At 38.7% G+C, this 22,165-nt stretch overlaps 1 protein-coding gene across 2 annotated transcripts in view; it reads right to left on the reverse strand.

The window, feature by feature from the left end:
* The window catches only part of LOC117294802 (fibroblast growth factor receptor-like 1), a 46,297-nt gene extending 28,714 nt beyond the window's left edge, over positions 1-17,583 (reverse strand). Inside the window, exons 1-2 of one of the 2 annotated variants that reach the window (XM_033777332.1) lie at positions 17,109-17,583; positions 9,497-9,669 (exon numbers count right to left, since the gene is read on the reverse strand). In XM_033777332.1, the coding sequence (XP_033633223.1) occupies positions 9,497-9,578 (82 nt within the window). In that variant the 5' untranslated portion in view covers positions 9,579-9,669; positions 17,109-17,583. Of the gene's footprint in view, positions 1-9,496; positions 9,670-9,985; positions 10,467-17,108 lie in introns of those variants that run through there. The other variant, XM_033777333.1, reaches the window with a different exon arrangement.
* Positions 17,584-22,165: the final 4,582 nt, after the last annotated feature.

Raw genomic sequence — 22,165 nt, forward strand, 5'->3', positions numbered from 1 at the left:
ATCTACTGCTAGGTCAATTCAACCATGCTTCTTCTTTTGACAGTTCTAAAAAGCCACATTTCACTGGTCATTACATTGACATTTACAAGCACTGAGGGGCACCATAAATCTGAGGATTGCAACAGTCATAAATAACAATAGGCTGCAGTGACATGTCAACTGACATGCTTGAAGAGGTTGTCTGATATTCCAATGAGATCAATGAGGAGGAGCATCTTCTGAAGACGCTTAGAGGGAGTATTCTAGTTAGCGGCTTCGCTTATTTCCCTGCTAAGCCATTTATGATGATAATGCAGTGAATGATTTCCCTTGTATAGCAGAGCAAAATGCTACACAAAATTGTTTTATTGCTACTCAAAAAACAGCCATTGCTACTCGATTATTAGCATTCAGTCTGCACCAAAATAAGTTCAGTCTAAAGTTCTTGCTATGCTTAATTGCTGGCCGAAATCATTGCCTGTAACGGGTAAAAACATCAGATGGAAATTTTAGCTGGTCAACATTTCTGCTTGAATAAGCTACGTGCTCAGCTTCTTAATGCTTACAAACCAATTGACTTTAATTAACTAACAACAATAAGGGGACACCAAAACCGCTTGAGGTGTTTTGTCTTAAAACAATTCACAGGCATATTACTCAGGTAGGATTCGAACCCACCAACGACCAGTACTCAAGTACCGAGTATCTAACACATGGGTAAAACCAAAATAAATATTGTTTATCCCCAATGCAAAATTCCTTCTGTTAAATATTTTGTGTTTCTAAACAACTTAACACATCATCAACATAACAGCAACAGCTGAGCAACGCATCTAGTCTGGTTTCCATCAATAATTCCCTTCCCTACTTGTCAAGCTGTGACAACACAGACAAGATGACAAGTGATCCGGTTGAAATACATATTTTTTCGCAATGCCAAGCACAATTCCATGAGATTGATGCCTAGTTTCAACGACTCCATCTGTCAACACTCCAAGCGAGTTTTTTCCCCATTCTAATTTTATCAAACCATCCCAAGAAATTCTCATCAGTAAAACTACATACATTCACATTTATTGTGCACTTTGTTTTTTTCTTTTTTTAAACTAACCGCTCTCTTCAAGTGTATGTCTAGTTCGCCGGGGTACAACAGCGTTCTATATTTCTACCCATGTGAAGTGCACTTTGTATCTGCCTATGGGGCGAATGAGTGAAGAATCCTAAATGCGAACAGTAGGACAAGCACTTTAACCGAAATGTGTCATATGTCACATTTAGAACCACACTTATGTCAGACTCAATCAGAACTTGCATTGTGTCAGAAATGGGCTAAATATGATTTTTCTTTGAGGGACTGGGAGATAAGAAAGGGTGGGGGGGGGTAATGTCTGACTGATAGACTGCAAGTAACCTAAATCAGACAGAAATGATATCACTGTGGAGTCTTTCAATTATGTCAACTGTTATCAAGCGTGTAGTGTAGTGTAAGGCGTGTAGAAATAGAGCACTGAATTGCTTTGAATTCATTCTAAAAGATATAAATTGTGGTAGAGTGCGATCTACTGCATTGGGCTCAAGTTCTTGGCCCAATTTCACAGGGCTGCTTAAGCACAAAAAGTAGCTAAGCACAAGGAAGTGTTGCTGACCAGAATAAGGTTACCAGCCAAACTACCATGTCACATGTACATTTTGTGACTGGTATCCTGCACATTTCTGCCAAGCAGAAAATTGTTATGCAATATTTGCTGCTAAAGCAGCTCTATGGAATTGGGCCCTGATGGTTGTGGGTTCGATTCCCAGTCATGACACTGGGCCCTGATGGTTGTGGGTTCGATTCCCAGCCATGACACTGGGCCCTGATGGTTGTGGGTTCGATTCCCAGCCATGACACTTGTGTTTTTGAGCAAGGTCAATACCATAGTTGCTTCTCTTAACCCAGGTTGTATAAATGGGGAACCTGAATGGGCTGAGGCAGTGTTGGGTTAGATTAACCCTGTTGAGAATCTTACAGGAATGGTCTTAAACAGTGTTGTAGCTTTAGACCAATTTTAGTGATGGGCTCTAAATTCAAATTAGTCCACCAAGGGCAAGCATTTCAACAACATAATTAAATTCCTGTTCAGATATGGGCAGGGGCCATCATTGCTGAAGTGCAACCTGCGGGAAATCTGTGCTGGGCAACACAGTGTTTTTTGCTCAGAGTGCTGAGTGAAATTTCTTGGTTCTGGGCAAAACCTCCCAGCACTGCGGCTACAACACTGGTCTTAAAGTATCCATGAAATGCTCGAGAAGAAATCTACAATCTCCTCAATAGGGTGCCCTTTACAAAAGAGAAAATGCTTAGGTGCCCTTGCCCTTTCAAAAACAAAGCATACAGGGTTTCCATGGTAACCCTTCAATCCTTCCACACTGGTTATTGTCCTTCAATGTCCTCTGACGGTATTACTCAACAGTCACTCCCTACCCTGACCTCAGATCGTTGTTTACATTAGCAACACACATTTGGAATTTTCGCACAATCAGATCCCTGATCGGAATTTGCTGGGTCTAGAATTGGGTCTTGCTAAAAATGCTGACCCACTGTGCACCCTTCTTCTAGAGAAAGTCCTAACCCTAATGACACACCCCTTGGAACAACATGCCTGCAACTGATCCTCTAGGTTCTTACTAGGGGGGTGAGGAAATCAAAACATTCTGGATCCAGACAAGGAAGGAGGAAGGCAAAGTGTGGTTTGAGGTCAGGGCTTAAAGACTGGTTGTTTACCCATGAGAGACCATTCTATTTTATTAGGCCACAATGTGTAGATTAAAAGACAAAAGTGTACCTTTGGTTTTTAATTTTCGAACTGTTTGATTGTTTTAATCCTATTGTAAATGAAGTCATATACATTAAAACTAACCTGTGAAAATTTCATTTCATAAGGAGGTAGCGTTTTTTTGAAATAATCGGCAAAAAATCGTAGGGGTTATTTCCACAAAGAAAACAATTCATATATTATTATTTCACAATCTGAGAAACGTTCCTGAAAGAAACGCTTCTCAGATTCAAATTTCAGGGGATAAAAACTTATGTTTTTTCAACATTACTTCAAATTAAGTTTTCTGCTTGTAAATGATAAAAATAGATGATAGCAATAACAAGCTACTTGAATTAGCCAAACACAGGGGGTTAAACACTTATTAGGAATGTTTCTTTTATCAGAATTTGTCGATTCATTTTCCTCGTTAAATACAATCACCGCCACTTCAGATACGCAATCTTGCCAATTTGCGATCAGGGGGTTATTCTCAAGTTGAGCCAAAAGCCTCATTAAGAGTGATTCGGCAGCGTCGTTATCATGCCAATACTAGTCGTTGTAAATGCTGCGTATTTGCAGACCGCCTGATATGAAACGATATCTTTGATTACATGTCAATTAAGAAGGTACAAAATCCATACTGCGTAACATCTGCCACCAGAATAAAAAAAAACCCACATACATCATGTTAGCCTGACGGGTTGACAATCTGTATTTGGACATGGTATGAGATATGAACTACAGATACCAAATATGATATTAATCTTAATAGCGTGATATCAGAAAAGACCAACGCTGTGATTCAAATACTGGTTTCCAACAAGTTTCTCATGCAATGAACAATGAAAAACTGCCGGGTGTGGGATTTTGAATTTATGAAATCCATCCCCCCCCCCTCCCCCACCCCACGAACTTGTGTATCAATCCAGGTGCTCTGCCACAATAAACCACCCAAACCTTCAATACTTGTGACAAGTATTGTCTCCCCATGTTGTTGTCAGTATCTTTGTTCTGGGGTGTCAAACAAAAGTTGGTCAACCATGCACAATCCATGAATGACATTACCCCCATTCGAGGCAGCAGTGTATAAAACATGCATACAGTACGTTGAATTACTTTTTTTATACTTTTACTAACAAAGAGAACCTTGATTTTGCCAGTAACATGGACATGACATGTTTAATTAAAGGCACTGGACACTATTGGTAATTACTGAAAATAATTGTTAGCATAAGAACTTACTTGTTAACGAGCAATGGAGAGCTATTGAAAGTACAAAACATTGTGGGAAACGGCTCCCTCTAACACAGTTTTCAAGAATTTTTGTTTCCACTAATTTGATTTCACAACCTCAGAATTAGGTATTTAAGGTCCCAAAATCACGCATCTGAAAGCACACAACTTTTGTGTCACAAGGGTGTGTTTTCTTCCATTATTATCTCGCAACTTCAAAGACCAATGAGTTCAAATTTTCACAGGTTTGTTATTTTATGCATAATTTTAATTCCACCAAGTGAGAAGACTGGTTTTTGACAATTAACCAATAGCGTCCATGTTTCTTTAAACACCATTAATGTATGACTGTTGCAACTTGGATGTTGATGTCTTTCACTGAAGCACAGTGAATAATGACCATCCTGAGGCAAGCTCACAATGGTACAGTGTGTTTGAATTACCCAAAATGAAGCTGTGATTATCATGGTGACAAAGTGATCAACTCTTAAGCTTCACTGTCTGCCAGTCTAGATTTATAATCAGGTTGCTACTTCAAGAAAACCTCCGCTTCATCACAGAGCCTTACGGTAGAATTTAATCTCCTTTTATTTCTCTTGGACTTTTTACTTTTGGGCCGGGTACCTAGGATGAATTCCACCTAATAGATTGCAGCATCACTAACTTAGTCTTGGTTTTAAGTTGTGTAGGTCAAGAAAACCTATAATCGTTGTTAGGAGGTTCTTGTGACTACATTCATTTTTCTTACACAACTGGAGCCAAGTCTATCATTTAACTTGCATTCCAGGGCCCCAATTGCATCAATCAGAAAGTCGTGGTTAACAAAATAGTGCTAAGCAGAAATTAGCAGGAGTGCTAAGCAGAAATTAGCAGGAGACCAGGCACAATTGTGCTTTGGCTGGTAACCTGTTTCAGCTCAGCAAGATTTTCTGTTGAATCAATCTTTATAAATCATGGACCATTAAACTAGTCGAACAATACTTTACTCCAATTGCAAAATGCACTTGGTTTTGTTGTCACGGTGAGTCAGATTCTAAAATGTTGATGCTAATAAAGAAAAATTAGCTCAATTCGGTCAGCATTTCATCGGAACAGAGCAGCACAGAAAAATGGTGAAGTACCCTTATAACGGAAGCCACAACAAAGCTGCAGAAAGTCTAGCTGCTCTGTGGTATATGCCTAATATTAAGTTGCCCACTTCAATGATGTCTACCTGAAAATACTTTTTTTTGGGGGGGGATAACCAGCCACATATCCCCTCATAATTGATTTTTATGCTGCGATATTTCACCACAATCCGCAGACACCAAAATAATTATTCAACAGAAGGCTCTCCTGCAAACACTGTCCCTCTTCTCCCAACAAAATTTTGAATCATTTTTTCAGGGTTGGCGGTCAGATTGTATTTCTTGTGGGTGTTAAATTACCAACAGATGGCCCTATAAGCTAGCAGCCAGTATAGGTGTAGGTTTTCTCTTGCCTCTGCCCTCCAGGCTAAAAAACCTACATGTTCAGCCAGGGAAAAAAGGCTATTTGGTTTGTCAATTTCATTATAAAAGAAGTGGGGGATGTGAACGGCAGAAATGTGGCACTACAAAGTGTCGAACTATTGATGTGATTGACAAGTAGGTCTTTCATGGAAAGAATAACTGTGCCAGCTTATTATAATTGCAGGAAAAAAAGGAAACCACACTGGCAAGATCTGGTGTAGGTCTCCACAAAAAAATAAGCTTTAACCAAAATACCGTAAAGGGTAAATGCAATTCTTGCTATCCACCATTTTGTTGCTCAGTATGCAAATTGTGTTATGAAACAGGTGTCAGGTTAGGTTCAATGCCACCAGTGTTATTGATTATTAACCAGACAGCCAATCACCTGATTACTCTTCGAAAAAGTACAATGATTTCATTAGTCACTCGTACCATTTCCCTTTCATGAATGTTTCATTCGCTATACCGCATGGAGATTTTAATGAGTCTATTGAGTTTATTGAATACATTTTTCTAAATTAAGGTCAATGTTGTTTCTAGGTTAGTTCTTTCTGTGTACAGGAAACACAAACTCGAATGCACTTCATGACCTTTTTACCATTGAAGTGGTTTTTCCACAGGACCTATAAAATAAAATAAAAAAATCCAGGAACGCCACAAATCAAATGAAGGGGGGAAATATTTTTCTAAAGCTTTCATAATAATTTCTTTGTACTGTTGATGCTGACGCTAGTGTTGATTTATCGCCCAGTGAGAAATGATCAACACAGTGACAATCCCTTTGGCATGACCCTGCTGTATGTTTACTTGTAAACATAACGTGATTGATGTTTAAGCTTCTCATATAAACACCTTTTCTGGCCTTACAAATCAAAGACCCCTTTGACTTGAAGCCAAGTGATTTCGGTTGTCTCTATCCTATTATAAAAATCACTCAAACCATAACAACATTTGTAGAAGTGAGCTATTCAATAAAAAAACAACTTCAGCAATATTTTAAGTTTGAAGCTACACGATACAAAAATTTGATAAATTCTGGTGTCAACTTGACACCAGAATTAACAAACTTGCTGTTATTTAAGTGGTGTTTGAAGCTTTGCATGGTGTGAACGATAAGAATAAACTATAAATCATAGTTAACTTGTGGGTAAACCATGTAATAATTATCTTTCGAGGGAGTGTTGGCTCTGAGAAGAGCTAATTTAGTCTCATCGTTTTGAACAGTACACTCTGCTCCCTCAAAAGAGAATTATTACATGGTTGTACATGCAAGTTTACTATTTATAATTTCTTCTTTGCGGTTATTTGTTGAATAGCTCACTTCTAGCTGATTACACAATTTGACTGATTTTAGTAACAGGATGGAGACAACTGAATCAATGATCTAACAAAACAGGACATGGCAAACATTGTCAGATACCTGACCTGAAGAATTAGCAGCCAGGCTCCAAGGTGGTACACTGTTATTGTTAAGGGAGGACACTGTTTTGTACCCCTCCCTCAAATTATGACATTCAATTAGCAGGTCCTCGGTGCTGCATTGTAATTCCTGTCTCATATTACAAAAAAAATCTGATTTTGTATTCTTAACGCGAGGACATAAAACCTCAAGTTCTCATCCATTGATGTAACAGAATCCAACTGTCCAATAAACCCTTGTATGGTTGCTAACCTGGGTTTTGTTAGCGGTAGCCTGGGCTATTTTCAGCGATATAAGATAATTGTTAAAAAGTTTAACTCGGCCTTACATAAGTGTTTATTCTAGATTCTCCACTGACACAACGAAATGGTTCCTTATTTTGTGACACTGCTTTACTTAATTTAATGGTCATTATATAGTAATGACGATGCACATTTTGTATAAATGCTTTATCCCCCAAGTGTCCCAAAGTAACAGAGCTACATTGTGGACCAATTTATACAAAGTCTTGTGATGGTGCGGTGGTGCGATCTGCAGCCAACCTATCTTTGGGATAAATGTCCTGGTTTCTTCTAAGGTGCATTTCACAGCCAGCAGCTTTACACTACAGTGTCCCATCCCAAGGATGAAGCAATTATGCTCAAATGTGTTGTTTAAAGGCAAAGTATAAATTTGTTTTTAACCAAATGAACCCACTCTCCAACACAAGAACTTGAGCCAGATGGACTAGGTTAGACAATCTCAATCACAACCTCTCCACCCTCAAACTAAAAAAGAGACTTTTCCTTGTCAGAACTTAATTTAAAGTCAAGGTTCTAATAATTTCTATAATAAATACAGCCCCTAACTGAAAGTGAAGGTTCAACTACAAAGGGGGGCATGTGTTGTAATCAAATAAAATAGAATTCTTTTCCAATAATAGAATAACCTTGACCGAAGTATTCTTCTTTTAAATGGATACAGCATTTTAATAAAGGGAGAAAACAACATGCTTTTTTTTTTTTTTTTTTTTTTTTTTTTTCAGATTTAGAATTTGATGTCTCAAAATCAACCATCTAAAAGTACACAATGTCAGCTGGTTTTTTTTCATTATATCTCGCAACTTCGACAACCAATTGAGCTCAATTTATTTTTTAACAGGTTTGTTATTTTATGCATATGTTGAGATACACCAAGTGAGAAGACTGGTCTTTGACAATTACCAAAAGTGTCCAGTGTCTTTAAGGGAATCTTCTGTTATTTATGTGGATGACTTTGTGATATTATTTAATATCAGACCTGAAGGTTTTACAAAAAATAATCATACAGTAATTTTTTTAACTATCTGTGTACATTTCTCTCAAGCACTAGGTTTCCTAACATCCATAATTATTATTATAATATCAACTGGTTGGGTCCATGTGTTTGGGTTGAAAACAAAGTCCACCAACATGGGCCTGACTGAGTAAACATCATAAATTAAACACAGCAAAGGCCAAAACGTTGGGCTTTTTTTTTTTTGTCAGGGTAGTCATGCCAGCTAAATGGCTAGTCGCCCATGCTGTGTGAGCCATTGCAGGCCATTTTGTACACACAAAAGGACCCTACCACCTCTTTTGTCAAAGGCATTTTTTGTCCTTTTGGGGCTGGCTAATGAGCTCTATTCATATTATTGTTCACTTGGGGGACCACATTCACTTGCCATATAAACCGGCTGGGGGTACTGGAGGGAGTGTATGGGAGGTCCCATGAGAGACTATTATTACTTGACATTATATTTTTCCTTGGACTGAGTTGATTGAAGTGATTAGTGAAGGTTTTACTCACTGCTTGTTTTAGGTAGAGCTCAATATGATTTGCACTTCTCATTATTCAATGATAAAGGACGATTAGGGAGGGTTGGATTGTCTGATAACATCACCCAATGGGTTTAACATTATGTTATGGCTGAAGTTCACATGAGTGTATTTTTTTCTATTTATACAAAACGTACAACAAATAAGTAAAATAATAATTAGTGAAAACAGGTGTAAGGACCCCAATGGAAATAAGTCTACGTTTTTTTTATATAATGTATTGGCTCGTTTGGGCCATCTTCGGATAATGTTTTTGCAGTATTTCTATTTTGTGTTCTTTTTTTGTTTATCTTATTTCATTGTCTTTTTTCCTGTTGTTGTGTATATACGATTTTTGGCATGTCCTTGCTCTATTTTTATCTGAATAAATTCAATCAATCATTTTGTAGTTGTTTTGTGTTAACGATCTGCTTATTAAGAGTACTACAAAGACTAAATCACAACCATATACAAATTATTTCCTAGACAAATCATAGGTTATTTGGTTTGTGTAAACAATACACAAAATCAGTAGCATCACAACAGTTAAAACTTCAAAAACTTCCCTTCTAAATCTTAGTTCTTCTTTTGAAGACAATAAATCTAATCTTACCAGCTTTGAACCACCAATTAAACCATTTACACTTATTCTTTTCCTGTACACCTTCACCTTGTGTGTAATTTCCAGCTTCAGAGCAATTTTTGGTGGGCGAAAAAAACATTGACTAACTTACAAGACAAAGACAAAAAAATTCTACATACCTTGTACATCGCCAAGAACGGCTGCAACAACAACAGCGAGACAAGCCAAGCATCCGAGCAGCGTAGTCCATGGCTTTGGCATGATGATGCTGATGGTGGGTGGCCGTACTGACCACACTGTGACTGTGGAGCTGTACTTCTCTACAACACCACGCTCTAGTCTTCAAGAAGACCTGTCAAACGCGAGAAAGCATGGAGCATCATGTTAATTACTCAAACCGAAAAACAAATCTGGCATTCAAAAAAATGTATACACCACGACGAGTAGACGTTGAACATGTGTAGCTTGGATGTGTACATGCACAACAAACCCCAGTGTAATAATAACGTTGGTTTCCAGTCAGTGAATGGTAGGCAATCGAGATATCATTTTTGTAATAGAGTACGTGTGTGTGTGAATGGGGGGCAAAGTCACTCCGCCTGTCGATCTTACTGTCGCCTAGCCGTCCGTATACAAAGACCAGTCAGGTTTGCAGGCTTTCCACTCACTGTAAAGCTGATAAAACAACCAGGCCAGTTAATTTTAATGCCAACGATGACTGAACTCTGATCACATTTATCTTGACCCCATTTGACGAGCGTGAGAGCACTTAAAACACCACAGCAGACTGGATACAAATGCGAGAAACACTTGGCATGAAACAACACAGCTATGTGATCTAACACGTTGTGGAGTCTATTACTAAATGCACACCGACTATGGTGTAGGATCCAATGGGAATGATTTATGTACTTGCGTTATACGCGACCGTTAAAGAAACACGTTGGATTTACGGGCCCCACGTGGCCGCAAGTTCTCAACACCAATGAACCAACAATAGCAATGAATTCCGTTCGAATGTCAGTCAAGGCCCCTAGCCGTCACAAATCGTAGATTATAATCGACACATTTGAGGCAGGTTCTTTACCAATATTCCCAGCACAAAATAGTTGTCTAAAACGACCTTCGAAAATGGTACCAAGAAATGCATGGAGTTTGAAATCGGATGACCAAGCGGGCTCTGCTATGGCGTTCCTTCTGTACCACCAGACACTGCAATGCCCGAGGGAGAACTTGCTGACTATATAACAACAGCAATTATGGAGCTCAAAGGAAGGCTGCATAAAATGTGTGTAAAGAATGTTGGCAATCTTGTGCGTCATGTTATTCAAACAGCCCTTTCTCGTGTCATTTTGTACTAGGACGTATGCATAAAGTTTGCTTTAAACTATTGGGAACCAAGCCACAACGTGGTCCTTTCATCAACTCGCTCTGATGTTTGTTAATTAATTTTTCAGCCTGCCTGCGACTTGTTTGCTCTCGAAGTGTCCGGTAATTATGGATTTTTTCGAAACTACGTCTATATACTTATTTGAAGCCCCGTTCAGAATATGACATGGTTATAAATAGTGTCGCTACGGTAAAATAAACCGGAGATTAAGAAAGTTGAGGTTTCGAAACACACAAATCACAACACAGCTGCAAACATTATTTTCACGAACTTATTGGTCCTGGATAAACTGGTAATGTTCAATATAAATACAACTGCAACATAAATCAATTTCTGAGGGAAAATGGCGAGGTATGTTTTTACTGTCATGATGTTTGTTTGTCAATCTTGTTACCGAACTGCCACTTGTAGGCCTAAACCCACTAGACATAGAATGTGCAAATTCATTGGCGTCTACACTCTTGACTTGAGTGAAACTTTTGGTATGGTAGATGTGTGCATTACACCCCCCCCCCCCCCCCCCTTCACTACTGTAGACAGCCCCTTGCCAGCCTTGCCAGCCAATTCACATGGAAATTAGTCCAGAAAGCAAAGCAACAAACAGGGGGATCTAGAAAACCCTTGCAGCCGATGCTCGGCGACAACGTGATAATGGGCAAATAAAGAGTGAACAATGAACGGGCAACCAGTACTCAATGGTTGCGGTGAGAGACGATTAACGGTACGGTGAATTGATGTTTAAATCCTCCCTCCTCACTGGGTGTTTTCGTGCCTCAAACGACCGGAAACTGATTTACAAAATGGCCCTCAAAACACACCCCTCTGAATCCAACAAGTTCTTTAAAAGAGCATCACAAACGGTCCTGGTAGACTGCAACTTAAATCTTCGGTGTTTCTTCGCAGACTGAAAATTGAACAGGGCTCACTTTTATATAGCCTATTTAAGAACAAAAACTAGCAAAGCCAAAAAAACTTAAAAAAAAAAAAAAAAATACTTTTAATAGAACACCGCTCAGCGAAAACAAATTACGGTCGTCCATTTTGTCCAGAAATATGTTACCAGCCAAAAGTTACATCCAGTTTACATTGCTGTGACTGGTGCCCCACTAAATTTGTGCTATAAAACAGAGAATATTGCTGAGCAGTAATTTCTGCTTGACAACTTTTTGAAATTTGCCCCACATTTGCAACTGCACGGCACTTTAATAAACCGTTTTATGGTGTTCCTGAATGTGCTTCCATCAAGCATGCACAACTAATAACGCTGCTATATTATCACGTCACTGACGTGTTTTGGGCGGGAAAGGCTGCACACAAAAACGCCACGTGTCTGTTTAAAGGCACTGGACACGTTTGCTATTATTGTCAAAGACCAGTATTCTCTCTTGGTGTATCCCAAACATATGCATAAAATAACAAACCTGTGAAAATATGAGCTCATATTGGTCATCGAATTTGCAAGAATAATGAAAGAAGAAACACCCTTGTTGAACAACTATTGTGTGCTATATAATATCAGATGCAAAATAAAATGCTTAACGTCATTATACACTTTCGGTAAACAGTATTTTCCAAGTCCCACACTTCGTGTATCACAACTTATATATAAAATAACAAACCTGTGAAAATTTAGGCTCAATCGGTCATCGGAGTCGGGAGAAAATAACGGGAAAACCCACTCTTGTTTCCGCACGTTTCGCGCTGTCATGACATGTGTTTAAAATAAATCCGTAATTCTCGCTATCGAGAATTGATATTGTTTTAATGTTTTCTCAAAAAGTAAAGCTTTTCATGGAATAATATTTCAAGAGAAGTCTTTCACCATTACCTTCTGTAAACCCTGTAAATTATTTGTAAATCTGTGACTTAAAAAAAAATATTCTGTACCGAAAGTGTATAATGGCTTTAAGCTGAAGTCTTTTATATTATTTGAGTGGGATAGTGCCTCTTTCTAAAAAAAACCTGTGCCACTTAAGAGGCCGTTATACTATATCAACAGCTCTCCATTGCTCGTTACCAAGTAAATCGCTAACAATTATTTTGAGTGATTACCAATAGTGTCCAGTGCCTTTAAACTTCATAAATTAATATCACCGATGACTGACGTGTCGCATTATTACATCGTGTAGATGTTAACTCACCCAGTTTCTGAAATTGAAGATGTAATTTGTGAGCTCATGCGCACTTCTCTGCGACCACCAGCGTGCGCTCACTGAATTGATACGGACTCGAGACTAAAATAACAACAAATCGTATACAAGCCCTACGGTCTTTTAGTGTGTATGTCATTACCCCCATTTTCCAACAGCCACTATTAAATTTTCGCACACAAAACAAGAATGAAGGCTGTGAGCAATAAAAAAAAGGAGGTTTGCATGCCACTATGCAACTAGGCAGGTATGTTTTCTTCCTTTTTAGACGTTACTATTTTGCGAGTAGAAAATCAAAATGGCGACTGTTGACTTGAATTATCACGGATATCACGCCGTTATATATTAATATAAAGGGAACGTAAACATTCGGTTTCTGGAACAGTTTAACTGTTTTGAATACTTTCATAAAATGTAGATATTAAAAACAACGTTTGAAAATTTAGTTTCAAAGGAGGATAGCGTTTTTTATATATCGCCGGAAAACACAGTCTAGAGCAGGACTTCAGCTGAAGCCTTTCTATATGCATCTGAAAGCACACAAACCAATGCAACAGGCGTATTTTCACTTCCATTATTGGATTACTAATATTGAACAAAATATTTCACAAGTATATTATTTTATGCATATGTTGGGATAAGTATTTGACAATATTACCAAACGTGTCCAGTGACTTTCAGACTGTGTTTCGAAAACACTGCATATCCAACGCAATAACCTTGGTAAACTGTCCATCCTACATTCACTCGTGGATGCACGACTTTAGCATGTAAAGATATACCTGTTATTAAAATGTTCTACACCACTATGATATTTGAGAATGTTCTTCGTGTTTTTCCTATTCCCCAAAGAAAGACAGACGTTCAGCCCTGATGAATACCCTGACGGCACTGGGTAATTGTGTTTAATCCCAAAGGGTGACCTTTCTCTATGTTGCTGTAGGCCTACTCACATTCCCAAAGATGTACTTGAAGAAGGTGGTAAACGGGGAGGGAACATTATATGAACGTAATATTTCAATCAGCGTTTTTAGTAATCTTTGTTTTGAAGTTTTCTATTTGAAGTGAGGTCCACATTTGGATTAAATGCAACTTGGAAGATGGTAAACGGAGAGAGAACATTGAACGTAATATTTTAATCGGTGTTTGCTTAAAGTTGTACTGAAGCAACATTTTGAAAAACTTTTTTAAAGTGTTCTATTTGAAGTGAGGTCCACCTTTTCACTAAAAATTACTTATGGAAGCTCATATAAAAAAGCTTACGTAGAAACCTCCTTTCATGTCATATAAACTAAAAGTTAAATTGGAACCCCTTTCTAGTTTCATTTATCGATGATCAGATCATAGAGTAAGGACAGAGATGTATCCTTGAATGCCTGATCAGACCCCGAGACTATACAAGAAGGCTTAAAATTCTTGGAAATCTTTGTAACGATAAGGAGTCTCTGAAGGCACTGCACACCCTTGGCAATTGTCAAAGACCAGTACGCTCACGTATCACAACATATTATGCAAAAACAGTAACAAATCGGTGAAAATTTGAGCTCAATTGGTCATCGAAGTACAAGAGAATAACGAAAGAACGATTGAGATATTAAAAAGGGTTCAGGAGGCCTGAAGGCTTATGAGTGCAAAATTACCTCTTTCTCAAAAACTATACTTCAGAGGAAGCCGTTTCTCACAATGTATAGGCCTAACTACCAACAGCTCTCCATTGCTCGTAACATCAAGTAAGTTTTTAAGCTATAAGCTTTGCTTTGAGAAATTATCAAAAGTGTCCAGTGCCTTTAAGATCTCCAAAAGTGTCCAGTGCCTTTAAGATCTCACTACCCGGTGTGTGCAGCTGTACACTACCCTGTACCTCCATGGTTTCTTGCAAAACACATGTCGGTATCACGACGAACTGGTGCGCGAAATTGCAATTGGCACCAAGCATACCATGTGAGAGACGCAGCCATTGCGTTTTTAATTCCGATGGTTTTTCCGCCACGTCGTCCGGATGTCACAGTTTATAACACTGCCTTGGTGTAAAATATTAAACCAGACGGTAATCATCTTCCGCTTGATAATTTGGTTTATTGGCGACGCTACTATTTTTTTGCGCGGGAAAACCTTTGCGGCACTTCCTTTTCGTGGAATCTTCATAAACATTGTTTAAATAAACGAGCACATTTCAATGTGTAGGTCTACGTAATAAACTAATTTAACACATGTTATTTGCTTTTTGATTGCCACTTTTAAACATGCAACTTTCTTTTTGCATGAGAGGAACTGCCCGATCACACTTACTTTTGTAGTGTTTTCTATGGCACTGTTTTGAAAAGCAAAAGAAGAAATCAGCTGATCAAGAACAATTCATGCCTAAACGTTCCTTTGCCTTTCTTCACTCAGCCCTCAACAAAATTGTGCAAAATTTGTGCTAATGATACAAACAGTTTATGAGTGGGACCTCTGTTCACACAAAACTTGACAATTAAGTTTACTTTTAATGTCCAGTCCGAATGCAGCATTAACAAGCATACTACTTGCCATACAGGAAGACACGATTGTGAAAAAAAACTCGTTAGATCTTTAACAACTTTTGATTGTCACTGTGACCTCGCCTGCAGGCTCTTCCAGCGCCACATCTTAAAAAGAATGTCAATAGAAATCGATGAACGCATTAGTAGAGAAAAGAAAACCCAATCCTCCCCCCTTCAGAGGGGCGGGTTTTCACTGGGAGGATTTTTCTTATTTGGTGGCTCTGAATCGAAAGGACTATAGTGCGGAAGCAATGATGGTTACCCATGGTAGATTAGCTAATAATCAATATGATTAGCTGATGAGAGACAAATCTTCCAACGGTTCATCCAACCATTTTTTTTTTTTGATTGGCAGATTCAATTATGGACTACAATAACACTTTTAATAGATCGAATCGTTGAGCATGTTTGGCAGCGATAAGGCATGCGCGATAAATCTATGGGACTCTATAAATACACAGGCCACCAAGCAGTTGTGTTTAGATAAGTACCTTTCTCTATTATTGTGCCATGTGCAATATGTACTATAAGTATGATATACACAATGTACATGACCAATGTACATGACCAGTGTACAATGTGTACCTCCATGGTCCATGTGTATGGACAGCTTGTTTGCAAGTTGTAAAACACAACACGGCTGAAGGCCAAAAGAAGTTACCAATGTAAAAACAAACATGATTTTGGTGTAATTTTGATTAGGTTGTTTTGAAACACAGTTTCATTTCAAATAAACACAACTGACTTTTATGGTGTTTTCGGACAAAATATCAGATATTTATAATGATATTCTGAGGACTTTTGACAAAAGTTTCAGACTAGAGTAGTAGAGGGATATTCTCAGAGGTTAGAGGCTCGAAGTATATAAACAACTGAAAAGTCTTTTCGTGTTTTTAGAAAAGAATATTTTATTTGAATTATGAGTGCAACGAAAGTATAAAAAAAAAGGTAGTTCAATGGAAATTCAAAAACAAGGAAACAGCAAAAACAAACATAATTGTGATAGTGATTTCAAGCAAAAGCAACCAACCAACCAACCAACCAACCAACCAACCAACCAACCAACCAACCAACCAACCAACCAACCAACCAACCAACCAACCAACCAACCAACCAACCAACCAACCAACCAACCAACCAACCAACCAACCAAACAAACAATGAAATCCGCATAATTATCATCAGCTGAGAAGTTACACGCCCTGCAAATGTTTTCTCTAAATGTTATCTATAAACAAGGGAAGGCAGGGCAATATTGTGACGAAAAGCATGCCATGGTATCCCCACCACAACTAGTTGCTGTCGATGGCCAAATCTGACCCCAAACCCTCGCTCTTGTTCATGGCTTGGTCCTTACTCCATGGTCCGACTCGCCACAAGGAAGGGCCGGCTATAACCGTCTCTCGGTCGGTCGTGTGTCAGGGCCATAAATCCATCACTCGCATATCCCACTCCGTCAACCAACTTTTATGGGGGCCCATCGTAATTTAGTGTTTGTTTTACAATTACTTATACAGCCCATTCAACACTCCATAGAACATCAACCGCTAATAAAAAACGGATTAAACAAAACTTCGTAATCATTTCAGATTCTATAAAACGAATTGCTTTATATAAATAGATCATAAAAGAGAAGGTAATAAAACGAGAACAAACACTTGATAGTTTAGTACGTACATGTGAATGTGATGATGTGGGTTAGTTGTTAATAAATTACCAACCATCTTACCGTTATATTTAGTGGTATCTAGTTCTTCAAAGGGTAGTGGTAAAAAACGCAAGTGGCTCTCTCTGTAGTAGTCTAGTTAGTGTTGGTGGAGATATCCACTCACCGCAGATTGGTGACAAAGGATGGGTGTAAAGAAACTTAAATTGGCCCTCACCACAAAGTTTGGAGCTCGCTCCGCAGATGTATTTTGTAGTTCCTCCACAAAACGTAATACACCGTCCAGCTAGTGGTTAAGTTTTGTATTACTTCAATACGAAAACAGATCCCTGTTCATCTTATAGAGCAGCAGCAACTTTCGAGTTCCCAATCACAATGAGATACGGGTTAAATAACGATTCCAAAATAGTCTCCAACAATCATTTCAAGGAAATATTCATCAGTATATCATCATCAATGGTTATCCTCTATCGAGATGAGTGTACCGACTAAAAAGCACAAACTGACAGACATAAAGTATACGTGGTGTTCCCGCTTCGACATGCAACTCGCTAGTGAGCTCCCCGTCACCAATGCACATTCAACCCGCGCGCATACAGACTGTGTTTACCTAACTTCTTGGGCCGTGTTGACTCTAGCCCATTCAATTTCCCATCACCGACCGATACAAAAATTTGCATTGCCCCACGCACAGCTAGCTAGGACTGCCTGAAGCTAGCGGGCAGTGTAGACCGGGGACCTTTATACTGAGGTTTTGAGAGGAAAGTTTTTAGGCAAATGAGGATCATCAAGGACACAATACACTAGTAATGTAGCGGTATAGCGTTATCTATTTCGGGCAATTAGTGCGTATTGATCGGCCATTCTTCAAGAACGGGGAGAGTGTATTGCCGGCAAAAGAGGAGCACCTCCCAAGCTGCTGAATTTCACACTTCTACACCCCATAACCCCTCCCCTAATGGCCCCCTTATAATACCCACAATTGCAAGTCCCTGACACTGGCCCTGATGACAATGTTTACCCTAAGTAATCCAACTTTGTAAAAACATCCTTTACTCCACCCCCCCCCCCCCCCCCCCTTATTAAAAAAGAAAAAGAAACTGGAACTTTAAAATCCAGCTGGGTTCTTGAACTTTTGAAAGGGTTTAATCCATGTGGTTCAGGGTGCTCCCTTCGCTTCAAAGCATGCTTGTAAAAACAATGTTGGTTTATCTGGATTGACATGTCTTTAAATCCAGTGTTCAGTTAAATGTTCTTATTCCACATTTTACTTTTGAATAGGGCCTACAGCATAATTTTCAGATTTTGTTTAGGTTAACCAGCCCTGTACTGTTTCATCTTCTTAAAAGGTACTCTCTAAATGCAAAAGATTTAAGGCACTCTTTAGAGAGCCATATGAGGGTCAACTCTTTTTCGAGTGGTCTTCCACTCTTTTAGATTGAAGTTTGCATCGTTTTGAGTGATTTTTCACTCTGTCCTGGAGCGAAATCCCTCTAAAAGACTGAAATGACCACCACTCTTTTTAAAGAGCCATAATGAGGGACAACTCGAAATGTAAAGAGTGGCATTTTCACTCTTTTACATTAAGAGAGTATTTTGAAATGTGTTGATCATCATCAGTATCCGTACCAGCATTTTCCATTGGCAGTGGTCCGCTAGCCAAATGCCAGTTTAAAAATACAAGGACCATGCTCAGTCAGAAGTCTCTCCAAGTGATTCGGCTGGCTAGTTCAGTTTTGAAAAGCATCCCTATTTTAGTTTAAATAATGGACAATGACAAGCTAACTGGTCATGCTGGATGGTCGCTAAAAATGTTAAGGGTAACCCCTGATGTCTATCAAGTCTTTAATATACCTCAATGGTTCAGACCTCTATGATTTGATAAAGCCCTCATCATTGTATTTGTCTATTTCTGTTTTGATGTCCTCTTTCAATCTATACTTTCATCTTTTCTTTTATAACAGAAGAGGAACAATAGTTATTGCACTTTTAACTTCAAATGTTTTTTCTTTCTAGGCTGCTAGTTGACCACTAGACATGGGTAGACCATGGAGGTAGACATTCTACCTCCATGGGTAGACCTACAAATGTATATAGAGCAAGGACAGGACTAAACAACGGGGAGCAGACTGCTGAGGACTGCACCTGAAGATCAAGAGTTGTGGATGAAATTTTTTTGTGGCCGCCATCTTATCGCCCTTACAGCCTAACAGATACTGGATAGAGTGATTGAGAAGGTCTTTATTGTACCAGGAGTCAGGAATGATGTTTCATGCCTGTCAATGGAGAGATAATAGGGTAACCTAATCGGAGAGTAATGACCCAAACTTATGTCCTTAGAGGCATCTTGTAAATAGCCCATGGCCAAGGTTCATGGTTCTGCTTACTGCAGAATTATGTGCTTACTGCTATCTATTTAAAGAATTATGCGTTTTGCAGGGCTCCATAAGCACATAATTCTGCAGTAAGCAGAGCCTCGAAATTAGACCCTAATGTGTGGCACTATTCCTGCTTACCATATGGTGATTTCCTGTATGATGAATAGGGGACTCCACAGGGCTAATTTGATTTGATATCATAATAAAGATTAATACCTACAAATTATTGGGGGAATATCACCATTGACCTAGCCCCATCATAAATATTTTGGGGGACATGTCCCGGTGCCCCCCCCCCCCCCTGATCATCAGACATGTTCAGTCTATGACATCACACATTCCTTTTCACACTGCCCTCTATTGATGATTTGCACATAATTAATTAAGGAAAACGAAAATCCTGCATTTCCACCCGAATGAAAAAAATACTTTGATTTTGAGTTGAAGACTAAAAATTAAACTGAGACACTGTTATTTCAATTTGAATCAATTCATATTTGTTATTACAAATCTTTATTTTACAAAAAAAATATAAAAACAATGTATTACCATACACTTTTTTATAAAGGGTGTGAATTAGAAAACTGTTGAAAAACAGCACTATTCGTATTTGTCAGTCTTGAAATTGTATTCATAAATACCTAAAGACAGTTTCGCTATTCCTATTGGTGGAGAGCACGTCACGTTGGGGTGTTTAAACCTTTGATAATGACCAGTAAAAAGTGTTGAAACATGGGCGTGACACCCGAGCTTGCCCCTGTGCTTATAAGACAGTTTCTTCATTCCTATTGGTCGAGAGCAACGGCCGGGACAGTTGTGCCACATCACGCGATACGCGCGACGCGCACAGCAATCTCCTTATAAGGAGTTGTTTACCCGAGGGCCTTACAATTTCATAGCTTGAGGGGTGTTGAGTTGAAAGAAATCATTGAACAATTATAATTTTTGCATTTACTTTACTTTTTGACCAAAAAGTGTTGATGTTTTGTGACCGAAAAAGGTATTTATGAATGGGAATCAACGCGCCGAGGCCTGGTTCTTGATAATTTACCTCGACTTCGTCTCGGTAAAATTCCCTTGTTAATGTCTTGTGTATACTGTAAGGGGTGCACATATCATGTGTCTGACCATTTTGTACCTTTCAGAATTTATAAAGACATAGTTATTGTGCACTTTCATTATGCAAATCATGGAGAAAGTTGCTAAACCCCCATTTCCTGTTTAAAGTCTCTGAACGTGTTTTTCCCATAGACTCTCTGTTTATTGAACGTGAAGCGTTATAATCCCTCGTGAAAAGAAAAGTACATGCCCAGCCAGACATCCTGGACAAACTCTGATAATTAGCCGATTTACTTCAATTTGGACAACGTTGGTGATTATCAAAGAAAAGTGCCGCAATGATCCCTGTAACATTTAGTTTACAAAAATAGTGCCCTTGTACATTCCAGTGCATTTCCTGGTAGGCAAAGATACCACGCAGGTCACCAATGGGAAGTTTTACATTTTGTATAATAATTTCCACATAAACTCGAGAGTTATAGGCCACAAATGTTTCAGTTAAAAAGAAGAAAGTATTAACACCGTTTTAAAATGTTTTAACCAGGGCCATAAAAGGATAGAGCACTTTGAATAGGCCATTTTCTAGTTAGATTGAAAGGGTGTCTGGTACAATGTTTTGTTTTGTCACAAGTATGTGCTCCATTTGAATTCCTCTGACCATACAGCAAGGACAGACTAAATCCTGTTGTGGCATGGTTTGGGGCAAGCTTTTGCTTAGTTACATAAGAGATAGCAACAAACACTTTACATTCTCAAAGAAGTGTGTGTAACAAGGATGCCTTTACTGATCTGGGCCCAATTTCATAGAGCTGCTAAGCACAAAACTTTGCTTACCATGAAACTTCTTCCAAAATAAAAACAGGATTACAACGAAATTTCCAAGTGATTTTCAGGATAAGCAAACAACAGCTGAATACCAGTATCAAGTAATATGCAACAACTGGGAATTTTGGTTGGCAATCCTGTTTTTATCAAGGAAGAAATTTCATGCTTAGCAAATTTGTGTGCTTAGCAGCTCTATGAAATTGGGCCCAGGAGGTTGCAGAGCAAAAGCTTTCCCCAAAACCATGTGACATCTATAGAAACATTTACAGGCGGTATGGCATCTGACTGGTACCACTGAACAAAGACAAATAGAGAGACTGCCAACAGTAGGGCTAGACAGCTCAGTTGGTAATCCACAGGTCCCAGGTACAAGTCCTGCTCTAGTCATTTTTTCTTGGTTCATCCCAAAATTAACGCTTGATTTTTTTCTGAGGAATTCAAATTGAATATTGACTTGTTGTGATTGAACGAAGCACTGTACAAGACCATGGATCTATCATGGAGCTATAGACCTTTATAACGCTGTCAGCATCTTGGTCATGTTCCCTGTTTCCAATAACAGTATATAATGAATGCTAACATTCATTGCACATGGCACCAGACTATTACTTCATCCAGCCTCAGTTTGGTTACAATGAGTTGGAATGGAGTAAAATCAAGATGGCCACACCGTGATAAAGGTCTATATGACCAAACATACCAGAGCTGCCAACATTTGTATCTTGCAATCAGGGAGATTTTGTGCAACAATCAGTGAGCTACTTAGAATTGCATTCAACATTGGGGACAATTTCCAGACTTTCAAATTTGTTCATTAGATTGTGGAAAGATTAGTTTGTTTTCAGGGAACTTTCTGCA

This window comes from Asterias rubens, chromosome 9, assembly GCF_902459465.1.
Source record: "Asterias rubens chromosome 9, eAstRub1.3, whole genome shotgun sequence".
Taxonomy (NCBI): domain Eukaryota; kingdom Metazoa; phylum Echinodermata; class Asteroidea; order Forcipulatida; family Asteriidae; genus Asterias; species Asterias rubens.